General features: G+C 44.6%; 2 protein-coding genes across 2 annotated transcripts in view; both read left to right on the top strand.

The window, feature by feature from the left end:
* The first annotated feature begins 1,214 nt into the window (after positions 1 to 1,214).
* On the top strand, positions 1,215 to 13,042 carry LOC142202333 (very-long-chain 3-oxoacyl-CoA reductase-B-like). Its single transcript, XM_075272410.1, has 11 exons — positions 1,215 to 1,458; positions 2,915 to 2,961; positions 3,036 to 3,111; positions 4,490 to 4,600; positions 5,200 to 5,267; positions 7,117 to 7,161; positions 7,327 to 7,361; positions 9,007 to 9,088; positions 9,289 to 9,354; positions 11,203 to 11,352; positions 12,845 to 13,042. The coding sequence occupies exons 1-11, from the start codon at positions 1,290 to 1,292 to the stop codon at positions 12,959 to 12,961; spliced, it is 966 nt and encodes a 321-aa protein (XP_075128511.1). The 5' UTR covers positions 1,215 to 1,289; the 3' UTR covers positions 12,962 to 13,042.
* Positions 13,043 to 16,011: 2,969 nt separating this feature from the next.
* LOC142202334 (very-long-chain 3-oxoacyl-CoA reductase-B-like) overlaps positions 16,012 to 24,701 on the top strand; it is a 33,484-nt gene continuing 24,794 nt past the window's right edge. Inside the window, exon 1 of the mRNA XM_075272411.1 lies at positions 16,012 to 16,180. Within this exon, the coding sequence (XP_075128512.1) occupies positions 16,012 to 16,180 (169 nt within the window). The remainder of the gene's footprint in view (positions 16,181 to 24,701) is intronic.

The following is a 24,701-nucleotide window of genomic DNA, read 5'->3' on the forward strand; positions in this document are numbered from 1 at the left end:
TCAGCACTTGGTTTGGCCCAACGCCTCTACCTGCCTCCCCTAAACCAGTCTTGGGTGAGACAGGCTTCAGGTCTATCAATCTCGCAAGTCCAACAAGCACCACTTAGGGACCATCAGCACCCTTAACTGTTGGGCCAAACTTCTCCTTTAATTCACTCCTCCTGTCCCAGTATAGTGGCACAATGCATTGGTACCCCCTTCTCCATCAACACTTGGTTTGGTCAAAGTCTACACCAGTCTTGGGTGAGACCAGCTTCAGGTCTATCAGTCTCGCAAGTCCAATAAGCACCACTTAGGGACCATCAGCACCCTTAACTGTTGGGCCAAACTTCTCCTTTAATTCACTCCTCCTGTCCCAGTATAGTGGCACAATGCATTGGTACCCCCTTCTCCATCAACACTTGGTTTGGTCAAAGTCTACACCAGTCTTGGGTGAGACCAGCTTCAGGTCTATCAGTCTCGCAAGTCCAATAAGCACCACTTAGGGACCATCAGCACCCTTAACTGTTGGGCCAAACTTCTCCTTTAATTCACTCCTCCTGTCCCAGTATAGTGGCACAATGCATTGGTACCCCCTTCTCCATCAGCACTTGGTTTGGCCCAATGCCTCTACCTGCCTCCCCTAAACCAGTCTTGGGTGAGACAGGCTTCAGGTCTATCAATCTCGCAAGTCCAATAAGCACCACTTAGGGACCATCAGCACCCTTAACTGTTGGGCCAAACTTCTCCTTTAATCCACTCCTCCTGTCCCAGTATGGTGGCACAATGCATTGGTACCTCCTTCTCCATCAGCACTTGGTTTGGCCCAACGCCTCTACCTGCCTCCCCTCCCTGTAGAAGAATATCCGCCGTCCTTGGTAGAGTAATGGATTCACCCCTCGTACATACTTCCTAACAAGACTATAACTGGGCATTTTTAGGATAAAAAGTTGGCAATTGAGGCGTTATGGAGGCTTTCAAAAAGTTTCAGATGTCCCAACAGTGAGCACGCGAAAGATTCAGGATTGGTAGAACGTTCTTGATCCATTCTTGGATAGTTCTGCCGATAGACCTGGCTCGACAGCTGAGCCTTGTTAATTTTTCACTTTTGATAGAAAGTCTGGTGACTACTCTCCCCCCCCCCCCCACCGGTGACCTACAAATACTGCACTAATCTGCACAGGGCCGTGTACCACGCAGCACAGGCAGGACTGTATATGAAGTGTCCTATTGACTCCGTTCAGCTGGAGGTGGGGACGGGTTGAAGTTTACACACAGATAAATCCTGGTGACACTCGCCTAGGGACTGCATGATGGAGCAGATGGAACCGCTTCTGTCTCAGGGCCTCAATCTTCTGGGTCACTTGGCTCTATCCTATCTGGTCCTCAAACAGGCATGGAAGGCCCTAAAAGGATTCAGAGTTCATATCCTCTCCAGGTGGTGGAAGACGGACCTTAAAAAGTATGGAGGCTGGGCAGGTAAGTGGCTGTGGTTGCAAGTCTCCTGAGGCTGCATATCCATATCATACAGAAATCCTGGAGGACCCCAACCCTAAAATCAAACATCTGGGAGAATGGGTTAAAATATCAAGTGGACAAGACCAGAGTCAAAAAAAAAAAAAAATTCTATCCAGTTGAGAATATGTCTTCCAGAATTAAATGGGGCGTGAATACTTTTGCATTAACTCATTCTGTGAATAGGGTTGAGGGATCGGGAAAGATCGGATTCCGATCGGCGATCGAGCAAATTTTGGGATCGGCTGGAAAATCGGATTTTAAAAACGGTCCTGAAATCTCAAGATCAGCTCAACCCTCATAGTGTACACTAGTAACTAGGGTTGAGCGATCGAGATCGGGAAAGATCGGATTCCGATCGGTGATCGAGCGAATTTCACGATTGGGATCGGCTGGAGAATGATCGAAAATCGGATTTTAAAAACGATCCTGAAATCTCAAGATCGGCTCAACCCTAATAGTGTACACTAGTGGTTAGGGTTGAGCACTTGGGATCGGGAAAATCGGGTCCCGATCGGCGATCGAGCAAATTTCGGGATCGGCTGGAAAATGATCGGAAATCGGATTTTAAAAATGATCCTGAAATCTCAAGATCGGCTCAACCCTATTTGTGAATTGTACACATTTACTGTCACTTTGGCATTATAGCGAGTCATTCTATGTGTACTGAGAGTAGCCATAGACAAGTGGAAGGGGTGTGAATACTTTTTACTTTTGCATTCAGTTTGCATTGAGTGAAATGTAGAAGTTCATGGTCACTTTGACATTCGAAAGTGCCATTATGTGCACTAGGGGTGTGAATACTTACATAAGTCCTGTGTAACGTACTCTAGTAATGTAGAGATTCTTTCTGTTTGCCGTCCTGATGGGTAAAGTCCATGGTGCGTTAATGAGTAATTGACCGATGTAGTAAAATTTACCGTGGCAGCCAAACTGTCCGTGTCTGTGTCATCATATCGCAGTTGGAGAGTTCCCTCAGACTTCAAGGCAAAAAAATATACAGTAACATAGTGGATGAAAGAAGGAACCTTAGATGCCAAGTGGTCTACACAGTAACAGGAGCGATATGGCCTCCTATAGGGAACAGGCATGGATTGGAGATGGGACACTTGGATCTTTAGCCAAACGAATTAGAAGAGGTCAAGGTCCCTGTTTCGGATCCAGCCTCATAATATTTCATGGCTACCAAGGTGGAGAGACCGGCATGTAGAGAACCCCAAACCTCATATCCTCAACTCCATGTCCATATAGGTCATTACTCTTTGGGACAGGATCAAGCAATGTGTCTTGCCCACACAGGAAAATGTTCTTCTAATCTAATTATCGTCAGGTCGGGGCAAATTTGAACAATCCGGGATCTACTAGGTTCCATTTCATTTAAGGTCAATTTTTGTATTGTATTATTTTCTGATATTTCTAGTGGTAACGGGAGCAACAGATGGGATCGGGAAGGCCTACGCTGAGGAGGTCAGTGGACACCAGTTCGTCAGTCTATGTCTATGTGACTTCTATCTCCTCATAAATTTGTCTCTTCTCCATAGTTGGCCAAAAGGGGTTTCGACATCGTCCTCATCAGTAGAACTCTGGAAAAACTGAAACGTGTTGCAAAGGAGATCGGTAAGAGATGATTCTGGAAATGTAAAGATATGTGACGACCTAGATTTACTCAAGATGACGCATTCAGATAGGACAAATGAAGTCTCAATTTAGTGAGGAAAGGATTCTGAAGTCTTCATTCATCCTAAAAGTATCTCGAGTTCTTCTTCTTCCCGTCTCGATCTGTAGATCACATTTGTTCTTAAGTAGACAGGATGAAGTACATCTCTAGATCTAGATATCCTTCCGATATGTCCCTCGTCACCTTCACCCTCAACCATTTTATCTGGAGATATGGTTTATCTCATCATTATAGAGACCAGGCCAAGGAAGTCTCCAGATACAGAGACTGAGGTAGGACTTTTGCCCCTTGTTAGTCTATTTTGCTTATCTTATCAATATCCAGACAAGATCAAGGAGGTGACAAGATAGGTTGAAAGATTCTTTATCTGGAGTCCATCATGTCAGAATCCAGAGAGGATTATGGAGGTCTCCAGATACAACGAGTTGAAGAAAGACTCTTCTTGCTAGTTTTCTAGAGTTCTATATCCTTCTTCCATCTAGACCTCCCATCAGTACCAAGACATTCATCGTCTCAATCTAAAGGTTTCTTTCACGTTACCTAGTGACCGACAATAAAACTCGCAATGGAGACCAGCTAAAGAGGGAGTCTAGACTCTGACAACGTGAATCAATATCCTTGATCCTGTTAAACAAGATCTCCAAGTTTGAGGGAAGATTCTAGATACTGTCAAGAAAAAACAAGTCCTGCCTCTCTATTGTTAGACCTCATTTATATTTTATAGTAATGAAGGTTTCTAGACAGATACAGCGTCCTCATATAACCTAGACAGGACATTTATCCGTCTGGTTTCAAGATACAGCCTGAATGAGGACTTTAGATGGTATCACGAATGAAGACTCTAGAAACAAAGTTCTTCTTCAATAAGGGTTGACGCTATACGGCAGGAACCAACACCTGCACGAGACTTCATTCCTGGAGATTGGCTGCAAAATTGGCCGGTCTAAGAGGACCTTTAGTCACTATCTAGATGAATAGACTAGATAACGAATATTGTCTTCATATGCCAGCGGAGAAGCTAAAGGATCTAGATAGGGTAGAGAAAGATAGTGACTGAAATCTCCAGGTACAGAACCTCTCGTGATAAAGACACCAGTATGATGGATAAGGTTTCTAGATATAGACCATGAGGGAGTTTCTTAAAAAAGTTAATTTGCGTATTGACAAAATTTGTGAAAATTTCAGCAACAGTGGCAACAAGTCACAACGGCCAACCTTGTTAGGTTAGGGTCACCTAGATCAGTCTGCGGGATTGATATGCTGGCATCCCTTTAAGCAAATATTCCAGACACTTACAGAACTTTCTAACCTCCACAGAACAAAAGACCAAGAGGAAAACCAAAGTAATCCAGCTGGACTTCACAGGAGGACCTGAAATCTACCCTAAAGTTGAACAGGAGTTGAAGTCGCTGGATATCGGCATCCTCGGTATTACTTTCTCAGATGTGGAGGTTGGACCTTGTCTGGTCGGGTCCCGTAAACACTCTGTATCCAATGTTCTTATCAGAAGCTCAAACCATTGGCAGGTCCATATGGAACAAGACAGAAGATATTTTAGATCTTGAGAGTGACTGAGTTCCCTTTGACAAGTTGACTAGACTTTTTTAATTGATGGTGGAGTAGATAAAGGGCTTAGCATCGTAGGTTCTCCGTATCCTCAGATAAAAGACTTGAGGATATTTTTGGGTGCGCTTGGCACCTGCTTAGTCCAATCCCTTTCCATTCTATAGAACATGTAGGACCCACCACTCAAAGGAAATACATGGTTAATAAAAAGAGGAGGAATTGCCCCAATGGTCAAGGAAAGAAGTGGAGGGGAAAACAAAAACCAGGGCTTTGTGGTTTGGGTGGCCAAAGCAAGAACCATAACTGAGGCACCAACTTGACCTTAGGCCCCCCTTCTCTATGTACTGTTCGTTCTCTCCTTTCCTCTTTTATCAGTTTCTATGTCCTCGCTCTCCTCTTCTTTCGCTGAGTCTCCGTCTTGCTACAAGCCAAGAATTCAATGTTTACATCTTCTGTTGCAGTCAATAACGTCGGGATGATCTACAATCCAACCCCCGTCACATTTCTTAATGTGCCCAATGTCAGCGAGGTGAGTGTGATGTTGAATCGACCATCTTCTTACACAAGACATCAAAACTTGTGATAACCCCCTGCAGGTTCTGATAGTCTCAGCTCATTCAGAAGTTGTGGAGGAAGTGACTATCGTAAATTGGATGGTGGCCATTACTTTATCCTCAATAGACTACTGCGACACCATCCTCTGTAGTCCACCAATAAACTACACCAATCTACCATCACCATTGTGACTCGGCTGTTAGTATCTGTCCCTCCGTTCTTGCATTGCTTTGGTTCTTTCCTTCTTCTATCAAGTCGATGATCTCCCGATATCTGTCCAACGTTACTGCTCTCCTTGAATCTCCTGTTCACATCTCCACATGGTCGCTTTCCTCATAGTATTTTCTCTAATATCTAACCAACTCTCCCATATCCTTCATGCCCTCAAAGTCAACCTTGAAACCTACCGTACCTTTCCTTCTCGCTACTCCAAGTCTTCTTTTCCCAAATACATGTCATTCAATAGTCTTTCTCGTCATAGCCTCAAGGCCAACCTAGACTCCCGTCTATTTACACTATCCCTTCCAAGACCTCCTGTAATGTCCCGGTGCTGCTCGTCCAATTCCCTTTAATAGTCCTTGCAGACCGAGATGGTATGGACATTTGCATATAAGGTAAAGCGTTTCCTCCCCCTTCATTCCTTCTATTTTTCCAGAGCCAGCACACAGGGGGTCTATTAATGCTCCATCTTGTGGATGTTTTTGTGAACTACACCTGCCTATACTTTGCCATTGTAATTTGAGTTGTCAGTGTGAAGGTGTGTCCAGTACAATCAGGTGACCTTCAGGACTGGCCTGGAGGAGGAGGGGTTACAGCCCGCTCTAGGGGGGTTGGGGACCTTGTGCTCTGGTCCTTTGTGTAGAGACAGCTGCAGAGACAGCACATGGAGAGCTGAAAATGGCAGCCAACTCTCAGGGCACTGCAAGCAGAGATGGCTTTTCCTCTGTACTCGAGATTCTCCTCAGAGAGTGTTTTCCTCTGAAGCTCCAAGCCTAAAAAAGCACTAAAGTTGACGGACCTGCTTATCCATACATCTGGGACTTCTACACGTATCTCTCTATCCAAGTAAGTCTTTGGGACAGATCTATATTTAAGACACCCATAGCTAGTCTGGCAGAAATTGAGGGTCTCCCGCTGCTAAAAAAAAAATTGTATTTGCTCTTCTACATACGTGTACCCAGTTGTTGAGGACTAACCCCTTGGATACAGGCCATCTTTACAAGTATATACAAGTTTAACTACCCAAGCAACTACTAATTAATCTATCCAAAGCATTCTGCCTCCATCATCTGCTAACTGGACACTACCTACAAAGATCGCTGTATTGTATGTGAAGAATTACTCCATATGTACATTTATATTACCATGTCCTGCTAGTAAAAAAGAGCAACGGCTACCCCCGAGACCTGGTTGTCTGTTGTCATTGTCAGATATCAGAGTGGGGGTGGGTAGTCAGGGACATCAAAAAGGAGATTTTGTGCACATTTGGGACCCAGGGACCCCCTGAAATCCAGCCACATCAGATATATTACCCGTGATACCAGCCCTGGCCCTCCTGAGTGTTACACTCCCGCCTACCCCATCCCATCTGTGATGTTTCCCATCATCCAATACTCTCATACTCTTCATAGTGAAGCAAGAAACCAAGACACCTCCAAGATCCTCCTCCTTTACCAAGTCTTCTCTTCTGAGATGTCCTCCACCCATAGTGGTACAAAGTCTAGTGGACCACTGAATGGGATGAAGAGGTTGTGTCCTGTCACTGACTCCGAGAGGTTTGGTAGACTATAAAGTGAAAATTTTTATGTTTTTGTTTCCAACAGAGAGCAATGGCCACTATGAACTGTAACATGACATCAGCTGTACAAGTACGTATCCGTATCACCAGGTATGTCCCCCATCAGAATACCCCCCCACCCCACTCCTGCATGGTGACAAAGACAGAAGGGGGCCAGGAGTCTTCCCCTCCTCCATGACTACATATCCCTCCAACTGAAGGGTAACCCAATATAACCTTTATTTCTGTGTTCCAGATGACCAGGATTGTTCTTCCAAAAATGATACAGAGGTATGAGGTGTACACTGAATTGTGAGGTCATTGAACTGTGTAAATAGTAATGCTGGCTGATGATTGGGCTCTCGAGATAGATAGCGGTGTGGTTGGGTAATGGTTGGACGGTGTTGAGTGAGGTGTGTTTGAGAAATAGTTGGACTGTGTAGATGGCAGTGTGGTTGGTTGATGGTTGGAATTTATAGATAGTGGTGTAGATGGTTGATGTTTGGACTGTGAATGTATCAGTGTAGTTATGGGATGGTTTTTGGAATTTGTAGTGTAGTTGAGTGATGGTTGGGCTGTGTAGATGGAGGTGTGGTTGGGTGATGGATGAACTGTGTGGAGATCAGTGTGTTTGGCTGATGGTTAGGCTTTGTAGATAGCAGAGTTTGGCTGATTGTTCGGCTGTGTATATAGAGGTGTGGTTGGCTAATGGCTCAGCTCTGTAGATAGCGGATAGGTGATAACTGAACTTTGTAGAAAGCCATGTGGTTGGCTAACGGTTGAGCTGTGTAGATAGAGGTGTGGTCGGGTATTGGTTAGGCTGTATAGATAGCGTTGTGGTCGGGTATTGGTATATAGCTAGTATAGCTTGTATAGTTAGTGGTGTGGTTGGCTGATGGTTGGACTGTGTAAGTATCGCTGTGGGTGGGTGATGGTTAGGCTGTGTTGATAATGCTGTGGTTGGGTTGTATAGATATCGGTGTGGTCAAGTGATGGTTAGGCTATGTAGATAGCGGTGTAGTAGGGTGATGGATGAGTTGTGTTGATAGCGGTGTAGCCGGGTAATGTTTGGGGTGTGTAGATATCATTATAGTTGAGTGATGGTTGGGCTGTATTGATAGCGATGTAGTCGGGGTGATAGTTAGACTGTGTAGATAGTGGTGTGGTTGGCTGATGGTTAGACTGTGTAGATAGTGGTGTGGTTGGATGATGGTTAGACTGTGTAGATAGTGGTGTGGTTGGATGATGGTTGGGCTGTGTAGATAGTGGTGTGGTTGGATGATGGTTGGGCTGTGTAGATAGTGGTGTGGTTGGATGATGGTTGCGCTGTGTAGATAGTGGTGTGGTTGGATGATGGTTGGGCTGTGTAGATATCAGAAGAGTTGGATGATGGTTGGACTGTGTAGATATTAGAGGAGTTGGGTGATGGTTGGGCTGTGTTGATAGCGGTGTGGTTGGCTGATGGTTGTGCTGTGTAGATAGCGGTGTGGTTGGCTGATGGTTGTGCTGTGTAGATAGCGGTGTGGTTGGCTGATGGTTAGACTGTGTAGATAGTGGTGTGGTTGGATGATGGTTGGGCTGTGTAGATAGTGGTGTGGTTGGATGATGGTTGGGCTGTGTAGATAGTGGTGTGGTTGGATGATGGTTGGGCTGTGTAGATAGTGGTGTGGTTGGATGATGGTTAGACTGTGTAGATAGTGGTGTGGTTGGATGATGGTTAGACTGTGTAGATAGCGGTGTGGTTGGCTGATGGTTAGACTGTGTAGATAGTGGTGTGGTTGGATGATGGTTGGGCTGTGTAGATAGTGGTGTGGTTGGATGATGGTTGGGCTGTGTAGATATCAGAAGAGTTGGATGATGGTTGGACTGTGTTGATAGCGATGTAGTCGGGTGATACTTACCCAGTAGATTACAGCCATTGTTTTCTGTTTCCCAGGAAGAAAGGTCTGATCATCAATGTGTCATCTGAGGCCGGTAATCGCCCTTACCCTATGATGACCATATACAGCGCCACCAAGGTATTATGGCGTTGTAGAGTAGGCGGGGCTATGACTACCTCCTGCTAATTTACATAAAATAGGAAGTGGCTCTAAATGTGTCTATAGTAAAAAAGACAGGGGTCACTGGATGTAATCACTTCATGGATTAGAAGGCAGATTAGATTGAATCAGCATTTGTTCTCTGGTATCAGCCGCATCTTCCTTCTGTTTTCTTCCAGGCGTTCTTGGATTTTTTTTCCCGCGCCCTTAACATAGAATATAAATCAAAAGGAATAACAGTCCAGGTAATGTAAGAGAAGATGATGGGGGAGGAGTGCTAAGACATCAGGCATCATAGGATTAGATACAGCTCAGGGATAGTATCACACAGGATAGGATTAGATACACAGCTCAGTATGCAGTATCACACAGGATAGGATTAGATACACAGTTCAGTATACAGTATCACACAGGATAGGATTAGATACACAGCTCAGTATACAGTATCACACAGCATAGGATTAGATACACAGCTCAGTATACAGTATCACACAGGATAGGATTAGATACACAGCTCAGTATACAGTATCACACAGGATAGGATTAGATACAGCTCAGTATTCAGTATCACACGGGATAGGATTAGATACACACCTCAGTATACAGTATCACACGGGATAGGATTAGATACACAGCTCAGTATACAGTATCACACAGGATAGGATTAGATACACAGCTCAGTATACTGTATCACACAGGATAGGATTAGATACACAGCTCAGTATACTGTATCACACAGGATAGGATTAGATACACAGCTCAGTATACAGTATCACACAGGATAGGATTAGATACACAGCTCAGTATACAGTATCACACAGGATAGGATTAGATACACAGCTCAGTATACAGTATCACACAGGATAGGATTAGATACAACTCAGGGACAGTATCACACGGGATAGGATTAGATACACACCTCAGTATACAGTATCACATGGGATAGGATTAGATACACGGCTCAGTATACAGTATCACACGGGATAGGATTAGATACACGGCTCAGTATACAGTATCACACGGGATAGGATTAGATACACGGCTCAGTATACAGTATCACACGGGATAGGATTAGATACACAGCTCAGTATACAGTATCACACAGGATAGGATTAGATACACAGCTCAGTATACAGTATCACACGGGATAGGATTAGATACACACCTCAGTATACAGTATCACACGGGATAGGATTAGATACACGGCTCAGTATACAGTATCACACAGGATAGGATTAGATACACGGCTCAGTATACAGTATCACACAGGATAGGATTAGATACACAGCTCAGTATACAGTATCACACAGGGTAGGATTAGATACAGCTCAGTATACAGTATCACACAGGATAGGATTAGATACACAGCTCAGTATACAGTATCACACAGGATAGGATTAGATACACAGCTCAGTATACAGTATCACACGGGATAGGATTAGATACACAGCTCAGTATACAGTATCACACGGGATAGGATTAGATACACAGCTCAGTATACAGTATCACACGGGATAGGATTAGATACACAGCTCAGTATACAGTATCACACGGGATAGGATTAGATACACAGCTCAGTATACAGTATCACACGGGATAGGATTAGATACACAGCTCAGTATACAGTATCACACGGGATAGGATTAGATACACAGCTCAGTATACAGTATCACACGGGATAGGATTAGATACACAGCTCAGTATACAGTATCACACGGGATAGGATTAGATACACAGCTCAGTATACAGTATCACACGGGATAGGATTAGATACACAGCTCAGTATACAGTATCACACAGGATAGGATTAGATACACAGCTCAGTATACAGTATCACACGGGATAGGATTATACACACAGCTCAGTATACAGTATCACACAGGATAGGATTAGATACACAGCTCAGTATACAGTATCACACGGGATAGGATTAGATACACAGCTCAGTATACAGTATCACACAGGATAGGATTAGATACACAGCTCAGTATACAGTATCACACAGGATAGGATTAGATACACAGCTCAGCAGACAGTATCACACATGATGGGGTTAGATACATCGGTTTCAATGGCTCCTTATGTATCCACAGTCTGTGACGCCCATGATGGTCTCTACCAATATGACCCAAAACGCACCAAGTAATCTTTTTGTAAAAGATGCCAAAGAATTTGCCCGGGAAGCCCTGAACACTGTGGGATACACCCATCGCACCAACGGTTGTCTTTCCCACAGCATTCAGGTAATTAATTCTAAATGCAGATTTGGAGGTGACTGGAGGGTAATGTATGATGTATGCTCAACAATGGCCCCACACAATATAATATGCTCCACAATAGTCCCCACATAATATAATATGCTCCACAATAGTCCCCACATAATATAATATGCTCCACAATAGTCCCCACAGAATATAATATGCTCCACAATAGTCCCCACATAATATAATATGCTCCACAATAGTCCCCACATAATATAATATGCTCCACAATAGTCCCCACATAATATAATATGCTCCACAATAGTCCCCACATAATATAATATGCTCCACAATAGTCCCCACACAATATAATATGCTCCACAATAGTCCCCACATAATATAATATGCTCCACAATAGTCCCCACATAATATAATATGCTCCACAATAGTCCCCACATAATATAATATGCTCCACAATAGTCCCCACATAATATAATATGCTCCACAATAGTCCCCACATAATATAATATGCTCCACAATAGTCCCCACACAATATAATATGCTCCACAATAGTCCCCACATAATATAATATGCTCCACAATAGTCCCCACATAATATAATATGCTCCACAATAGTCCCCACATAATATAATATGCTCCACAATAGTCCCCACATAATATAATATGCTCCACAATAGTCCCCACATAATATAATATGCTCCACAATAGTCCCCACACAGTATTATATGCTCAACAATGGCCTGACACAATATAATATGCTGCACAATAGGTCCCCACACAGTATTATATGCTTAACAATGGCCCCACACAGTATTATATACTCAACTGTGTTCCCACTGCAATAATATATGCTCAACAATTTCCTCACACAGTATAATATGCTCCACACTGGCCCACACACAGTCCCCAGAGTATAATAAGTAGAGGCCCAAGGAAAGTTCACCTCACCTCTCCGGGGCATCCTTGCTCCGCCTGGCTCTTTTCCGCATCCTCTTCAGTCCTTTTCTGCCTGAGACTGAGGTAAAGGCGCCCCAAACATCACTGCTGAAGCCTGTAATTGGGCCTCAGTGGTCACATGGGGCGTGATGACGTCATTATTCCAACACACCCCATGTGAATGCCGGGGCCAAAGCCCAGTCCCCAGCAGTGACGTCTGGGGTGCGAGACCTCAGTCACAGACCTGAAGAGCCCTGGAGAGGTGAGTATAAGTATTTGTTATTTTTAGTCATCTCCCCTGGTTTTCCCAAACGCTATCATAGTGGTCCAGGGCCCTGACCATCTCCAGCTAGCTGCAGGCCTGGTACCCCTCTGAGCCTGGTCGTTACGCCACTGGCTGCATCTCTCTTGTTACAGCGCCCTCCAGTGGAAGGGCTATAGATACATGTGTATTGTAGTAAGGGTAGAACCATTAGACTACCCTCCCCTTTAACCTATATAGACACTGCCGTCTAGTGGCCAGAAGTGTAACTACAGGACAATATAATTCTACTCATGGCTACGACTTCTTCTTGCAGAGTTATTTCCTCAACCTCTTCATGACCGACTCCCTCCTGGGCTCCAGTTTTATGGCTAGTGTAGCCAGGGGGGCCAGCAAGTCCATGGAGAAGAGTGTAAGGCAAAAGCAGAAGTAGCCCAAAGAAGACAGAAGAGCGATATCTGCAGCTGTGTGAACGACTACGAAGCCAGAAATAACATACGGAAAAAAGAAATAAAAAAAATGCAAAATCTCTTCTCATCTCGCCTGTAGATTATTGCTCCGGGGTGCTCGGCCAAACCTGCCAGTCAGTGTAAGTCACGAATAACATGGAGCAGACAAGGGGGATGTCAGCTGTATAATACCGCCAGCTCCTGCCATTAACAGTGTCAGCACCGATCCTGGCTCTTTACGCTTTGGTTGCAGATAGGGTTGAGCCGATCTTGAGATTTCAGGATCGGTTTTAAAATCCGACTTCCGATCATTTTCTAGCCGATCCCAATCGCGATCATGAAATTTGCTCGATCACCAACTGGGATCCGATCTTTCCTGATCCCGATCGCTCAACCCTAATTGTATATTATATAGACAGTAGGCTTGAGCCGATCTTGAGATTTCAAAATCCAATTTTCGATTATTTTCCAGCCGTTCCTGATCACGATCGGGAAATTTGCTCGATCGACGATCAGGATCCGATCTTCCCCGATCCCGATCGCTCAACCCTAGTCAATGCTTCTTTATGGGAAAAGTCACTTTTAAGGTTGAGCCGATCTTGAGATTTCAAATTCCGATTTCTGATCATTTTCCAGCCAATCCCGATCTCGTTCATGAAGTTTGCTCGATCGCCGATCGGGATCTGATCTTTTCCGATCCCGATCGCTCAACCCTATGCAGCAGTCAAATGTGACTGCAGAATCTAAACAGGGTCAGTGCCTGGGGCGGATTATAATAAGGGCAATAGGGGCCGCAAGGGGTCCACAAGATGGCTACTGATACAGTTCATTATAAGGTTGGATCATATTGAGGACAAATGGACGATTACTTGCTGTTGACCCCTCTTGTAGCCTCTGGTCACAGACAACAACACACTTCACCCTTATTATAGTCCACCCCTGATGGGGCATTATAGTGCATAGAGGGCATCTATGGGGCATTATACTATTATGGGGGTCTATGGTATGAATCAAAGGGGGTGGGGGGGGGCTGAGCTTTCTGAATTTATTTGTAAATCCACTTTTGGCTTTCAGCACGGCCTGAATCCTTCCGCGCTCAAGCAGGTCTCCACCGAAATCTGACCCCAGGTCTCTTCTACACCTTCCCATTGTTGGTCTATACTGGACGACTCACTTGGGTACAAATACAGCTTTTTCTTCAACTGTATCCACAAGTGTTGGATTGGGTTGAGGTTTGGGGACTGAGGGGACCAATCCAGCACCTCTACGTCATTGTCATTGAACCATTTCTTTGGTAATCTCGATGTATGCTTTGGGTCGTTGTCCAGCTTTGTCGTCCTATCCATACCCATAGTACTTGAGTGTAGGAAGTAACTTGTCTTGTAGGATAGTCACATATAGCTCAGCATTGAGACCTCCATTGATCTTGGACAAGTACCCAACGCCTTAGGCTGTGAGAAAAAAAAAACCCATATCATCAGATTTCCTCCAATTTCTCGACTCATTGGCTTCCTTTTCCCGTCCAGTCCCATTTGCACCCATCAAAGCCCAGTCAATTGACTTTCATCTCATCGCTCCATCGTTTCCAATCTTCTACTGTCCACTTTTTGTACATTTTTGTAACCTTGGGCCTTCTTATGATGATATTGAAGTCAATGCTTCTTCACCTTTGTCCGGGACATCATTCCAGACTTGTGTGACACGTGTTACCCAACTGATGGACCATAAAGCGGATTCAGTGCACTTCAGTAGGTTCGTACATGTCCACTTTGACAGCAGTTCCAATGGTCAAAGCCTTGGTCAACTGGTTAAGTCAACTCACCAGAGACCTTGAAGAGGACACGTCTACAAATGAAACTCTTTGACGCTTATTTAGATACCATTGAGTGGTCTTCTAGATCTCTGGCACTATCTAATGCTGGGAGAAGAGCACAATGGCTGGGGAACTCCAAGGTTTAGGAGAAACAAGAAGTGCCAAGTCCAGAAAAGACCGTAACCAATCCATAAGGAAGAAAAAAATCTCGGAGACTTTTGACGCTACTAAATCTCTCTCCACAATGGGCCAACCTATCTCCTATTGAATGGGTCATACCATAATAGAAGGTTATGCCATAGAATTCATAGAAATCCATCAGAACCATTTCTTTCTTGATTCCCCAGACAAGCTGGTGGTTTTCTATGTCAAGAGTTTCCTCAAAAAGGAGCAATGGAACAAGATAAGGATGAGGACGGGGCGTATACTCAAGAACCTTCAAGATGGAAACCATTTGGTTGCTACCATAGATGCTTACCTACATGTACATCCTCTACCAAGACACAAAAAATTTCTCCAACTAGCTATGCAGACCTCTCAAGGCATCCAAAATCTGCAATTCACATGTGGGAATGTCGTCAACACAGCAAATCTTCACAAAAATCATGGTAAGATTCAAGGGAATCCTTATTGTGTCTTCACAAACTCCTTTCTCCAAAAAGATCTTCAAGTCAAATCACAGGTTCCTAATGAATCTCAGGAAATCGCACGTAATGCCTATGCTACAGTTACTCCTGGCAGAATTCCATATACCAGTAATAGTAATAATGGATGGAGGGCAAACTACTCTGTATTGTACACGCCCCCTGCTTCAGCCATAACGGGGCTCGTAGCTTTAGAAAAAACTGATAGGAAGACAGGGAACAGACTGCTCAGCAAGATCCTGAAGATAGTTCAACATTTGATGGAACCTCAGGTGCCCTTTGAGGATATGGCAGAGCTGAGTCAGACTTACTAGTTAGTTCTGCCGGTAGTTCTAGCTCATCTTGACACTTGTTATATAACAATGTGGTGACTTAAATAGAGCCGTTGTTAATTTTTCACTTTTATAGAGACTCTGCTAACTCCACCTACTAATACTGCACTATGTGCACAGTGTCATGTAGCGTGCAGTACGGGTGAAACGGTATCTGAAGAATTATATTGACTTGTCAGGTGGAGGTGGGGACAGGTTGTAGTTTACACTCACATAACCCCTGGTAGCATTCACATAGGGAATACATGATGGAGCAAATGGAGCCTCTCCTTCGTCAGGGCCTCAACTTTCTGGGTTACCTGGCTCTGTCCTACGTGGTCCTCAAACAGGCATGGAAAGTCCTAAGAGGATTCAGAGTTTATATCCTTTCAAGGGTATGGAAGACGGACCTTAAAAAGTATGGAGGCTGGGCAGGTAAGTGCCCGGGAGGGGGGTATCCTGAGGATACATTTATATATCGCCTTCTCTGGGGGGCAAAATGCTAAGAAATCAGCCCTAAGCCTAAAATCAATATATATCGAGGAATTGGTTAAAATTGGCCAAGAATGGAGACTAAAATTTTATCCAGTCTTCTCAAAGCTTCTGATGGTGGGGACAGTCTTGTCGTGGTAGTGAGAGCCAGAGTATGGGGGATGCCCAGGAGAAGTCTTCTGAAGAGCGGAGTCGGAGGTCTTTAGGGGATCGAAGGTTATGTGTGGGCAGGTAGTGGGTGATTAGGTCGGAGATATATGGAGGGTACAGGTTGTGGATGAGGTCAGAGATATATGGAGGGGACCGGTTGTGGATGAGGTCAGAGATATATGGAGGGGACAGGTTGTGGATGAGGTCAGAGATATATAGAGGGGACAGGTTGTGGATGAGGTCAGAGATATATGGAGGGGACAGGTTGTGGATGAGGTCAGAGATATATGGAGGGGGCAGGTTGTGGATGAGGTCAGAGATATATGGTGGGGACAGGTTGTGGATGAGGTCAGAGATATATGGAGAGGACAGGTGAGGATGAGGTCAGAGATATATGGAGGGGACAGGTTGTGGATGAGGTCAGAGATATATGGAGGGGACAGGTTGTGGATGAGGTCAGAGATATATGGTGGGGACAGGTTGTGGATGAGGTCAGAGATATATGGAGGGGACAGGTTGTGGATGAGGTCAGAGATATATGGAGGGGACAGGTTGTGGATGAGGTCAGAGATATATGGAGGGGACAGGTTGTGGATGAGGTCAGAGATATATGGAGGGGACAGGTGAGGATGAGGTCAGAGATATATGGAGGGGACAGGTTGTGGATGAGGTCAGAAATATATGGAGGGGACCGGTTATGGATGAGGTCAGAGATATATGGAGGGGACAGGTTGTGGATGAGGTCAGAGATATATGGTGGGGACAGGTTGTGGATGAGGTCAGAGATATATGGAGAGGACAGGTGAGGATGAGGTCAGAGATATATGGAGGGGACAGGTTGTGGATGAGGTCAGAGATATATGGAGGGGACAGGTTGTGGATGAGGTCAGAGATATATGGTGGGGACAGGTTGTGGATGAGGTCAGAGATATATGGAGGGGACAGGTTGTGGATGAGGTCAGAGATATATGGAGGGGACAGGTTGTGGATGAGGTCAGAGATATATGGTGGGGACAGTTTGTGGATGAGGTCAGAGATATATAGAGGGGACAGGTTATGGATGAAGTCAGAGATATATGGAGGAGACAGGTTGTGGATGAGGTCAGAGATATATGGAGGGGACAGGTTGTGGATGAGGTCAGAGATATATGGAGGGGACCGGTTGTGGATGAGGTCAGAGATATATGGAGGGGACAGGTTGTGGATGAGGTCAGAGATATATGGAGGGGACAGGTTGTGGATGAGGTCAGAGATATATGGAGAGGACAGGTTGTGGATGAGGTCAGAGATATATGGAGGGGGCAGGTTGTGGATGAGGTCAGAGATATATGGAGGGGGCAGGTTGTGGATGAGGTCAGAGATGTATGGAGAGGACAGGTTGTGGATGAGGTCAGAGATGTATGGAGAGGACAGGTTGTGGATGAGGTCAGAGATATATGGAGGGGACAGGTTGTGGATGAGGTCGGAGATATATGGAGGGGACAGGTTGTGGATGAGGTCGGAGATATATGGAGGGGACAGGTTGTGGATGAGGTCGGAGATATATGGAGGGAACCAGCTGTGGATGAGGTCATAGATATATGGAGGGGACAGGTTGTGGATGAGGTCGGAGATATATGGAGGGGACAGGTTGTGGATGAGGTCGGAGATATATGGAGGGAACCAGCTGTGGATGAGGTCAGAGATATATGGAGGGGACAGGTTGTGGATGAGGTCGGAGATATATGGAGGGGACCGGTTGTGGATGAGGTCAGAGATATATGGAGGGGACCGGTTGTGCATGAGGTCAGAGATATATGGAGGGGACAGGTGTGGATGAGGTCGGAGATATATGGAGGGGACAGGTTGTGGATGAGGTCGGAGATATATGGAGGGGACAGGTTGTGGATGAGGTCGGAGATATATGGAGGGAACCAGCTGTGGATGAGGTCAGAGATATATGGAGGGGACCGGTTGTGCATGAGGTCAGAGATATATGGAGGGGACAGGTGTGGATGAGGTCAGAGATATATGGAGAGGACAGGTTGTGGATGAGGTCAGAGATATATGGAGGGGACAGGTTGTGGATGAGGTCAGAGATATATGGAGGGGACAGGTTGTGGATGAGGTCAGAGATATATGGAGGGGACAGGTTGTGGATAAGGTCAGAGATTTCTTTTCTTTTTCTTTTTGGTAGAGTTGGAAGGGACCTCAAGGGCCATCGGGTCCAACCCCCTGCGAGTACAGGTTTTCCTAAATCATCCCAGCTATATGTTTATCCAGATTCCGCTTGAAGATTTCCATTGATGGAGCGCCCACCACCTCCCGTTTCAGATATTTGTAGGCTGCTATTAAATCTCCCCTCAGCCTTCTCTTCTGCAAACTAAACAATCCCAGTTCCCTGTCGTCCCTACCAGCGGCACAATGTGGGGTATTTCGTGCCCCTGTGTGCTGGTAGGACAGGCGGAATTTTAATTAGCCATGTATTAATTTCACATGGCTTGTTCCCTTTAAGAGGGCACAGATACCTCCCCCCTGTGCGTTTTTTTCTGTCCTGTGTAAAGGATCGGACAGGTGGGGAGGACTCTGTGTCCTCCTAAAGAGAAAGAGTAAGAAGAAGTTTCAGGTACTTACCTGCTCAGACCTGTTCAGGTGTCTTCAATCATGCACTCTGCCCCTTTGGACTTCCCCCCCTCCCAGATCTGGTGACACAAGGAGAGCTGAGACACCACGATCTGAGGAGATTCAATCTGACAGCCTGGAGGTTGACCAGTCCCTATTAAGGAATAGAGGACTGTCTCAAGGCGTCCTAAGGACTTTAGCCAGCGCCAGAGCCACCTCGACCAATAAGAATTACCGTAGGATCGGTAATATTTTCCAGGCCTGGTGCACGGAACACGAAGTGGACTCCTCCGATCCCCCTGTGAGGGCGATCCTGGATTTCCTTCAGGACGGCCTAGACAGAGGGCTTGCAGCTTCTACCCTGAAGGTACATGTAGCCGCTTTGTCCGCCTATCTGGGGAGGCGGTTGTCTCAGGATCCTTTAGTGAGCACCTTTATCAAAGGGGCAACTAGGCTGAGACCAGCAGTTTCTGCTCCTGTCCACCAATGGGACCTCAGCAAGGTCCTAACGGCACTTTGTGTTGCTCCATTTGAACCTCTGGAGGAGGTGGATCTAAAGTGGCTGACCTATAAGGTATCTTTTCTCCTCGCTATCACCTCGGCAAAAAGAGTAGGGGAGCTTCAAGCACTCTCATCGGAAGCTCCTTACATTGCCTTCTTTGAAGACCGTGTTCAGTTGAGATTTCTGCCAGGATTCAGGCCGAAAGTTTCTTCTAGGGCGAATATGAGTCAGCTCATTTGCTTGCCAACCTTTTTTCCCGTGCCCACTTCCCCTGAGGAGGAGAAGTGGCATACCCTAGATTTAGTCCGGAACCTGCAGATTTACCTTCAGCGCACACGCGCTTTCAGGAGATCTGAGAACTTGTTAATAAATTATGTAGGGGGCCATAAAGGCCGCAAGGCTTCTAAGGCCACCATCTCTCGCTGGGTGAAGGAAGCAATCAAGTTGGCGTTTGTGAGTCAGAACTTACCTCCGCCGACCGTCCTAAGGGCCCATTCGACGCGGGCAGTATCGACCTCTTGGGCAGAGGTCAAGGCTCTCACCTTGGACCAGATTTGTGCAGCAGCATCCTGGTCTTCAGAATTAACCTTTGTGAAGCACTACCGACTTGATCGGTATGGCTCAGAAGCTACTGCCTTCGGGCGTACTGTATTACATTCTGCTTGTGTTTAATCTCCCACCCTTATGGGGATTACTTGCTATTTCCCCACATTGTGCCGCTGGTAGGGACGACAGGGAACAAAGGATTATGTAGATAATCTTGTTTCCCTTAGTCCTAACAGCGGCACAAGGATTCCCCCCCTATTGTTGTTTATTTTGGAATGTATGTATTATTACTTGTTATTTACGCACAGGGGGGAGGTATCTGTGCCCTCTTAAAGGGAACAAGCCATGTGAAATTAATACATGGCTAATTAAAATTCCGCCTGTCCTACCAGCACACAGGGGCACGAAATACCCCACATTGTGCCGCTGTTAGGACTAAGGGAAACAAGATTATCTACATAATCCTTTGTTCTTTTAGCCGTTCCTCATAGGACATGGTTTGCAGACCTTCCACCATTTTGGTTGCTCTTCTCTGGACTTGCTCCAATATATCGATGTCTTTCTTGAATTGAGGCGCCCAGAACTGTACACAGTATTCCAGGTGTGGTCTGACCAGGGAAGAGTACAGCGGAATAATGACCTCTCTTGATCTAGATTCAATGCTTGTCTTAATACATCCCAGAATTTTATTAGCCTTTTTTGCAGCAGCACCGCACTGTTGGCTCATGTTGAATTTGTGATCTACTATTATGCCCAAGTCCATTTCCCCTATGCTATCACTTAGTTCTATTCCTCCCATACTATATATGTTTTTTACATTTCTGTTACCCAGATGTAGAACTTTGCATTTGTCCCTGTTAAATACCATTTTGTTCGTCTCCGCCCATTGTTCCAGTGTGTCTAAGTCCTTTTGAATACACTCTCTCTCCTCTCTAGTGTTGGCTATTCCTCCTATCTTCGTATCATCTGCAAATTTTATGAGTTCCCCAATAATTCCATCGTCCAGATCATTTTATAAAGATATTAAAAAGTACTGGGCCCAGAACAGAGCCCTGCGGCGCCCCGCTTTTGACTTTCTTCCAGTTCGATGTGTAGCCATTTAGTATTACTCGTTGTGCCCGATCATTAAGCCAGTTGTGAATCCACCTAACTGATTTTTTGTCAAAGCCATACTTAATCATTTTTTCAATAAGAAGGTTATGTGATACTTTATCAAATGCCTTACTGAAGTCAAGATATACTATGTCCACGGCGTTCCCTTGGTCCAACCATTCAGTGATTTTGTTGTAGAAGGAAATCAGGTTAGTCTGACAAGATTTATTGGTCCTAAAGCCGTGCTGGCTCTGGTTAATTAATGCCTTCCCATCCAGGTACCGAAGTAAATGTTCCTTGACAATTTGCTCAAAGATTTTTCCTGCTATCGAGGTCAGACTTACCGGCCTGTAATTTCCTGGATCGTCCCTTTTCCCCTTTTTGTAGATGGGGACAACATTTGCCCTTTTCCAATCTAAAGGGACCACTCCTGTTTCCCATGACTTACCGAAGATTATAGCAAGGGGTTCTGTTATTTCCTCTGCTATCTCTTTCAGGACTCTAGGGTGTAAATCATCTGGTCCTGGGGACTTGGTTTCCTGTAACTTGGCTAAGTGCTCTCTTACTAGACCTTTGCTTATAGTCAGCTTGGAGTCCTCCTTCCCCTCATCTCCATCACCATTAATGTCGATATTTCCATTAGTTTCTTGGGAGAAGACGGATACAAAATATGAATTTAGTAGCTCCACCTGCTGTTCCACCATGTTAACTGTTTCTCCTTTGTCATTCTTCAGGACTCCAATGGTCTCCTTCACTTTTCTTTTGCTTTTAACATATCCCCAAAATCCTTTTACCTTACTCTTTGCCTCTTTTGCAAGCTTCAATTCGTGTTCAGCCTTAGCTCCTTTGATGCTTGTCTTGCAGAGTCTGCAGACTGCTGTGTACTCTTCCTTAGGTATAGTTCCCATCTTCCACTTTTTGTATGTTTCCTTTTTCCTTTTTAGCAGGTTATATAATTTTTTGGTCATCCATCCTGATATTTTTAGGTGCTTCCCATTTTTCTTCCCTCTAGGTGTTGTTAGTTCCTGTGCTTTAATGATTTCCCTACGGAAGATTTCCCACCCTTCATGTGCATTTTTGTGCTTAAGAATTTTGCACCATGGAATTCTGCTAACCCTTGCCTTCAGGCTCTTGAAGTCTGCCCTGCTAAAGTCGAGCCTTGAAGTCTGTGTCTTCTCAGGTCTTCTTCTTCTTCTTCTTGCAACCCCAAACTCAAGTATAGCATGATCGCTGAATCCCAGTGTCCCTGCTACCCGTAGTCCTTTAACCATGTGCTCTTTGTTGGTTAGGACTAGGTCCAAAATGGATGTTCCTCTCGTGTTTTCTTCTACTAGCTGGGCAATGAAGTTGTCTGCTAGAGAGGATAAAAATTTGATGGAGCCTTTACTCTTGGCTGTGTGGGTTTCCCAATGAATGTCAGGGTAATTGAAGTCTCCCATGATCACTATTTCATGTTTCTTTGAGAGCGTGGTCATTTGCTGTGAAAAAATCTCATCCTTGTCTTCTGATATATGGAGGGGACCGGTTGTGGATGAGGTCAGAGATATATGGAGGGGAACGGTTGTGGATGAGGTCAGAGATATATGGAGGGGAACGGTTGTGGATGAGGTCAGAGATATATGGAGGGGACCGGTTGTGGATGAGGTCAGAGATATATGGAGAGGACAGGTTGTGGATGAGGTCAGAGATATATGGAGGGGACAGGTTGTGGATGAGGTCAGAGATATATGGAGGGGACAGGTTGTGGATGGTTTTGTATGCCAGCGTTAACATTTTCCACTCTATTCACTGGGTGATGGGTAGAGAATATAAGCCATAAACAATTCAAGGGTGCGGATACTTTTATAGGCCCTGTGTATAATATTGTAAACCGATTCTTCTTGTTTGCTTTGTTACCTCTGACCTATATCTCATGGATTGTTATCAGCAATTACTGTACATATTCCCCTGCCCTATGGCCCATAATGATATATCTATAGTGGATACTTGTGGATAAAGTTCATGGTTTGCTAAAGCAGCATTAACCCAGAACCCAGGCAAATCAAAAAGAATAAATAATCCCCTATATGACATCACATCATCTCCCGATTCTCTATATGAAATCACATCATCTCCCGATTCTCTATATGAAATCACATCATCTCCCGATTCTCTATATGACATCACAACATCTCCTGATTCTCTATATGACATCACATCATCTCCTGATTCTCTATATGACATCACATCATCTCCCGATTCTCTATATGACATCACATCATCTCCTGATTCTCTATATGACATCACATCATCTCCTGATTCTCTATATGAAATCACATCATCTCCCGATTCTCTATATGACATCACAACATCTCCTGATTCTCTATATGACATCACATCATCTCCCGATTCTCTATATGACATCACATCATCTCCCGATTCTCTATATGACATCACATCATCTCCCGATTCTCTATATGACATCACAACATCTCCTGATTCTCTATATGACATTACATCATCTCCTGATTCCCTATATGACATCACATCATCTCCCGATTCCCTATATGACATCACATCATCTCCTGATTCCATATATGACAGCACATCATCTCCCGATTCTCTATATGAAATCACATCATCTCCCGATTCTATATATGACATCACATCATCTCCTGATTCTCTATATGACATCACATCATCTCCCGATTCTCTATATGACATCACATCATCTCCTGATTCCCTATATGACATCACATCATCTCCTGATTCTCTATATGACATCACATCATCTCCTGATTCTCTATATGACATCACATCATCTCCTGATTCTCTCTATGACATCACATTATCTCCCTATTCTCTATGACATCACATCATCTCCTGATTCCCTATATGACATCACATCATCTCCTGATTCTCTCTATGACAGCACATCATCTCCCGATTCTCTATATGAAATCACATCATCTCCCGATTCTATATATGACATCACATCATCTCCTGATTCTCTCTATGACATCACATTATCTCCCTATTCTCTATGACATCACATCATCTCCTGATTCTATATATGACATCACATCATCTCCCGATTCTATATATGAAATCACATCATCTCCCGATTCTATATATGACATCACATCATCTCCTGATTCTCTGTATGACATCACATCATCTCCTGATTCTCTCTATGACATCACATCATCTCCTGATCCTCTATATGACATCACATCATCTCCTGATTCCCTATATGACATCACATCATCTCCTGATTCTCTATATGACATCACATCATCTCCTGATTCCCTATATGACATCACATCATCTCCTGATTCCCTATATGACATCACATCATCTCCTGATTCTCTCTATGACATCACATTATCTCCCTATTCTCTATGACATCACATCATCTCCTGATTCTATATATGAAATCACATCATCTCCCGATTCTATATATGACATCACATCATCTCCTGATTCTATATATGACATCACATCATCTCCTGATTCTCTCTATGACATCACATCATCTCCTGATTCCATATATGACATCACATCATCTCCTGATTCTCTCTATGACATCACATT

The sequence above is a fragment of the Leptodactylus fuscus genome, chromosome 5 (assembly GCF_031893055.1).
Source record: "Leptodactylus fuscus isolate aLepFus1 chromosome 5, aLepFus1.hap2, whole genome shotgun sequence".
Classification (NCBI taxonomy): domain Eukaryota; kingdom Metazoa; phylum Chordata; class Amphibia; order Anura; family Leptodactylidae; genus Leptodactylus; species Leptodactylus fuscus.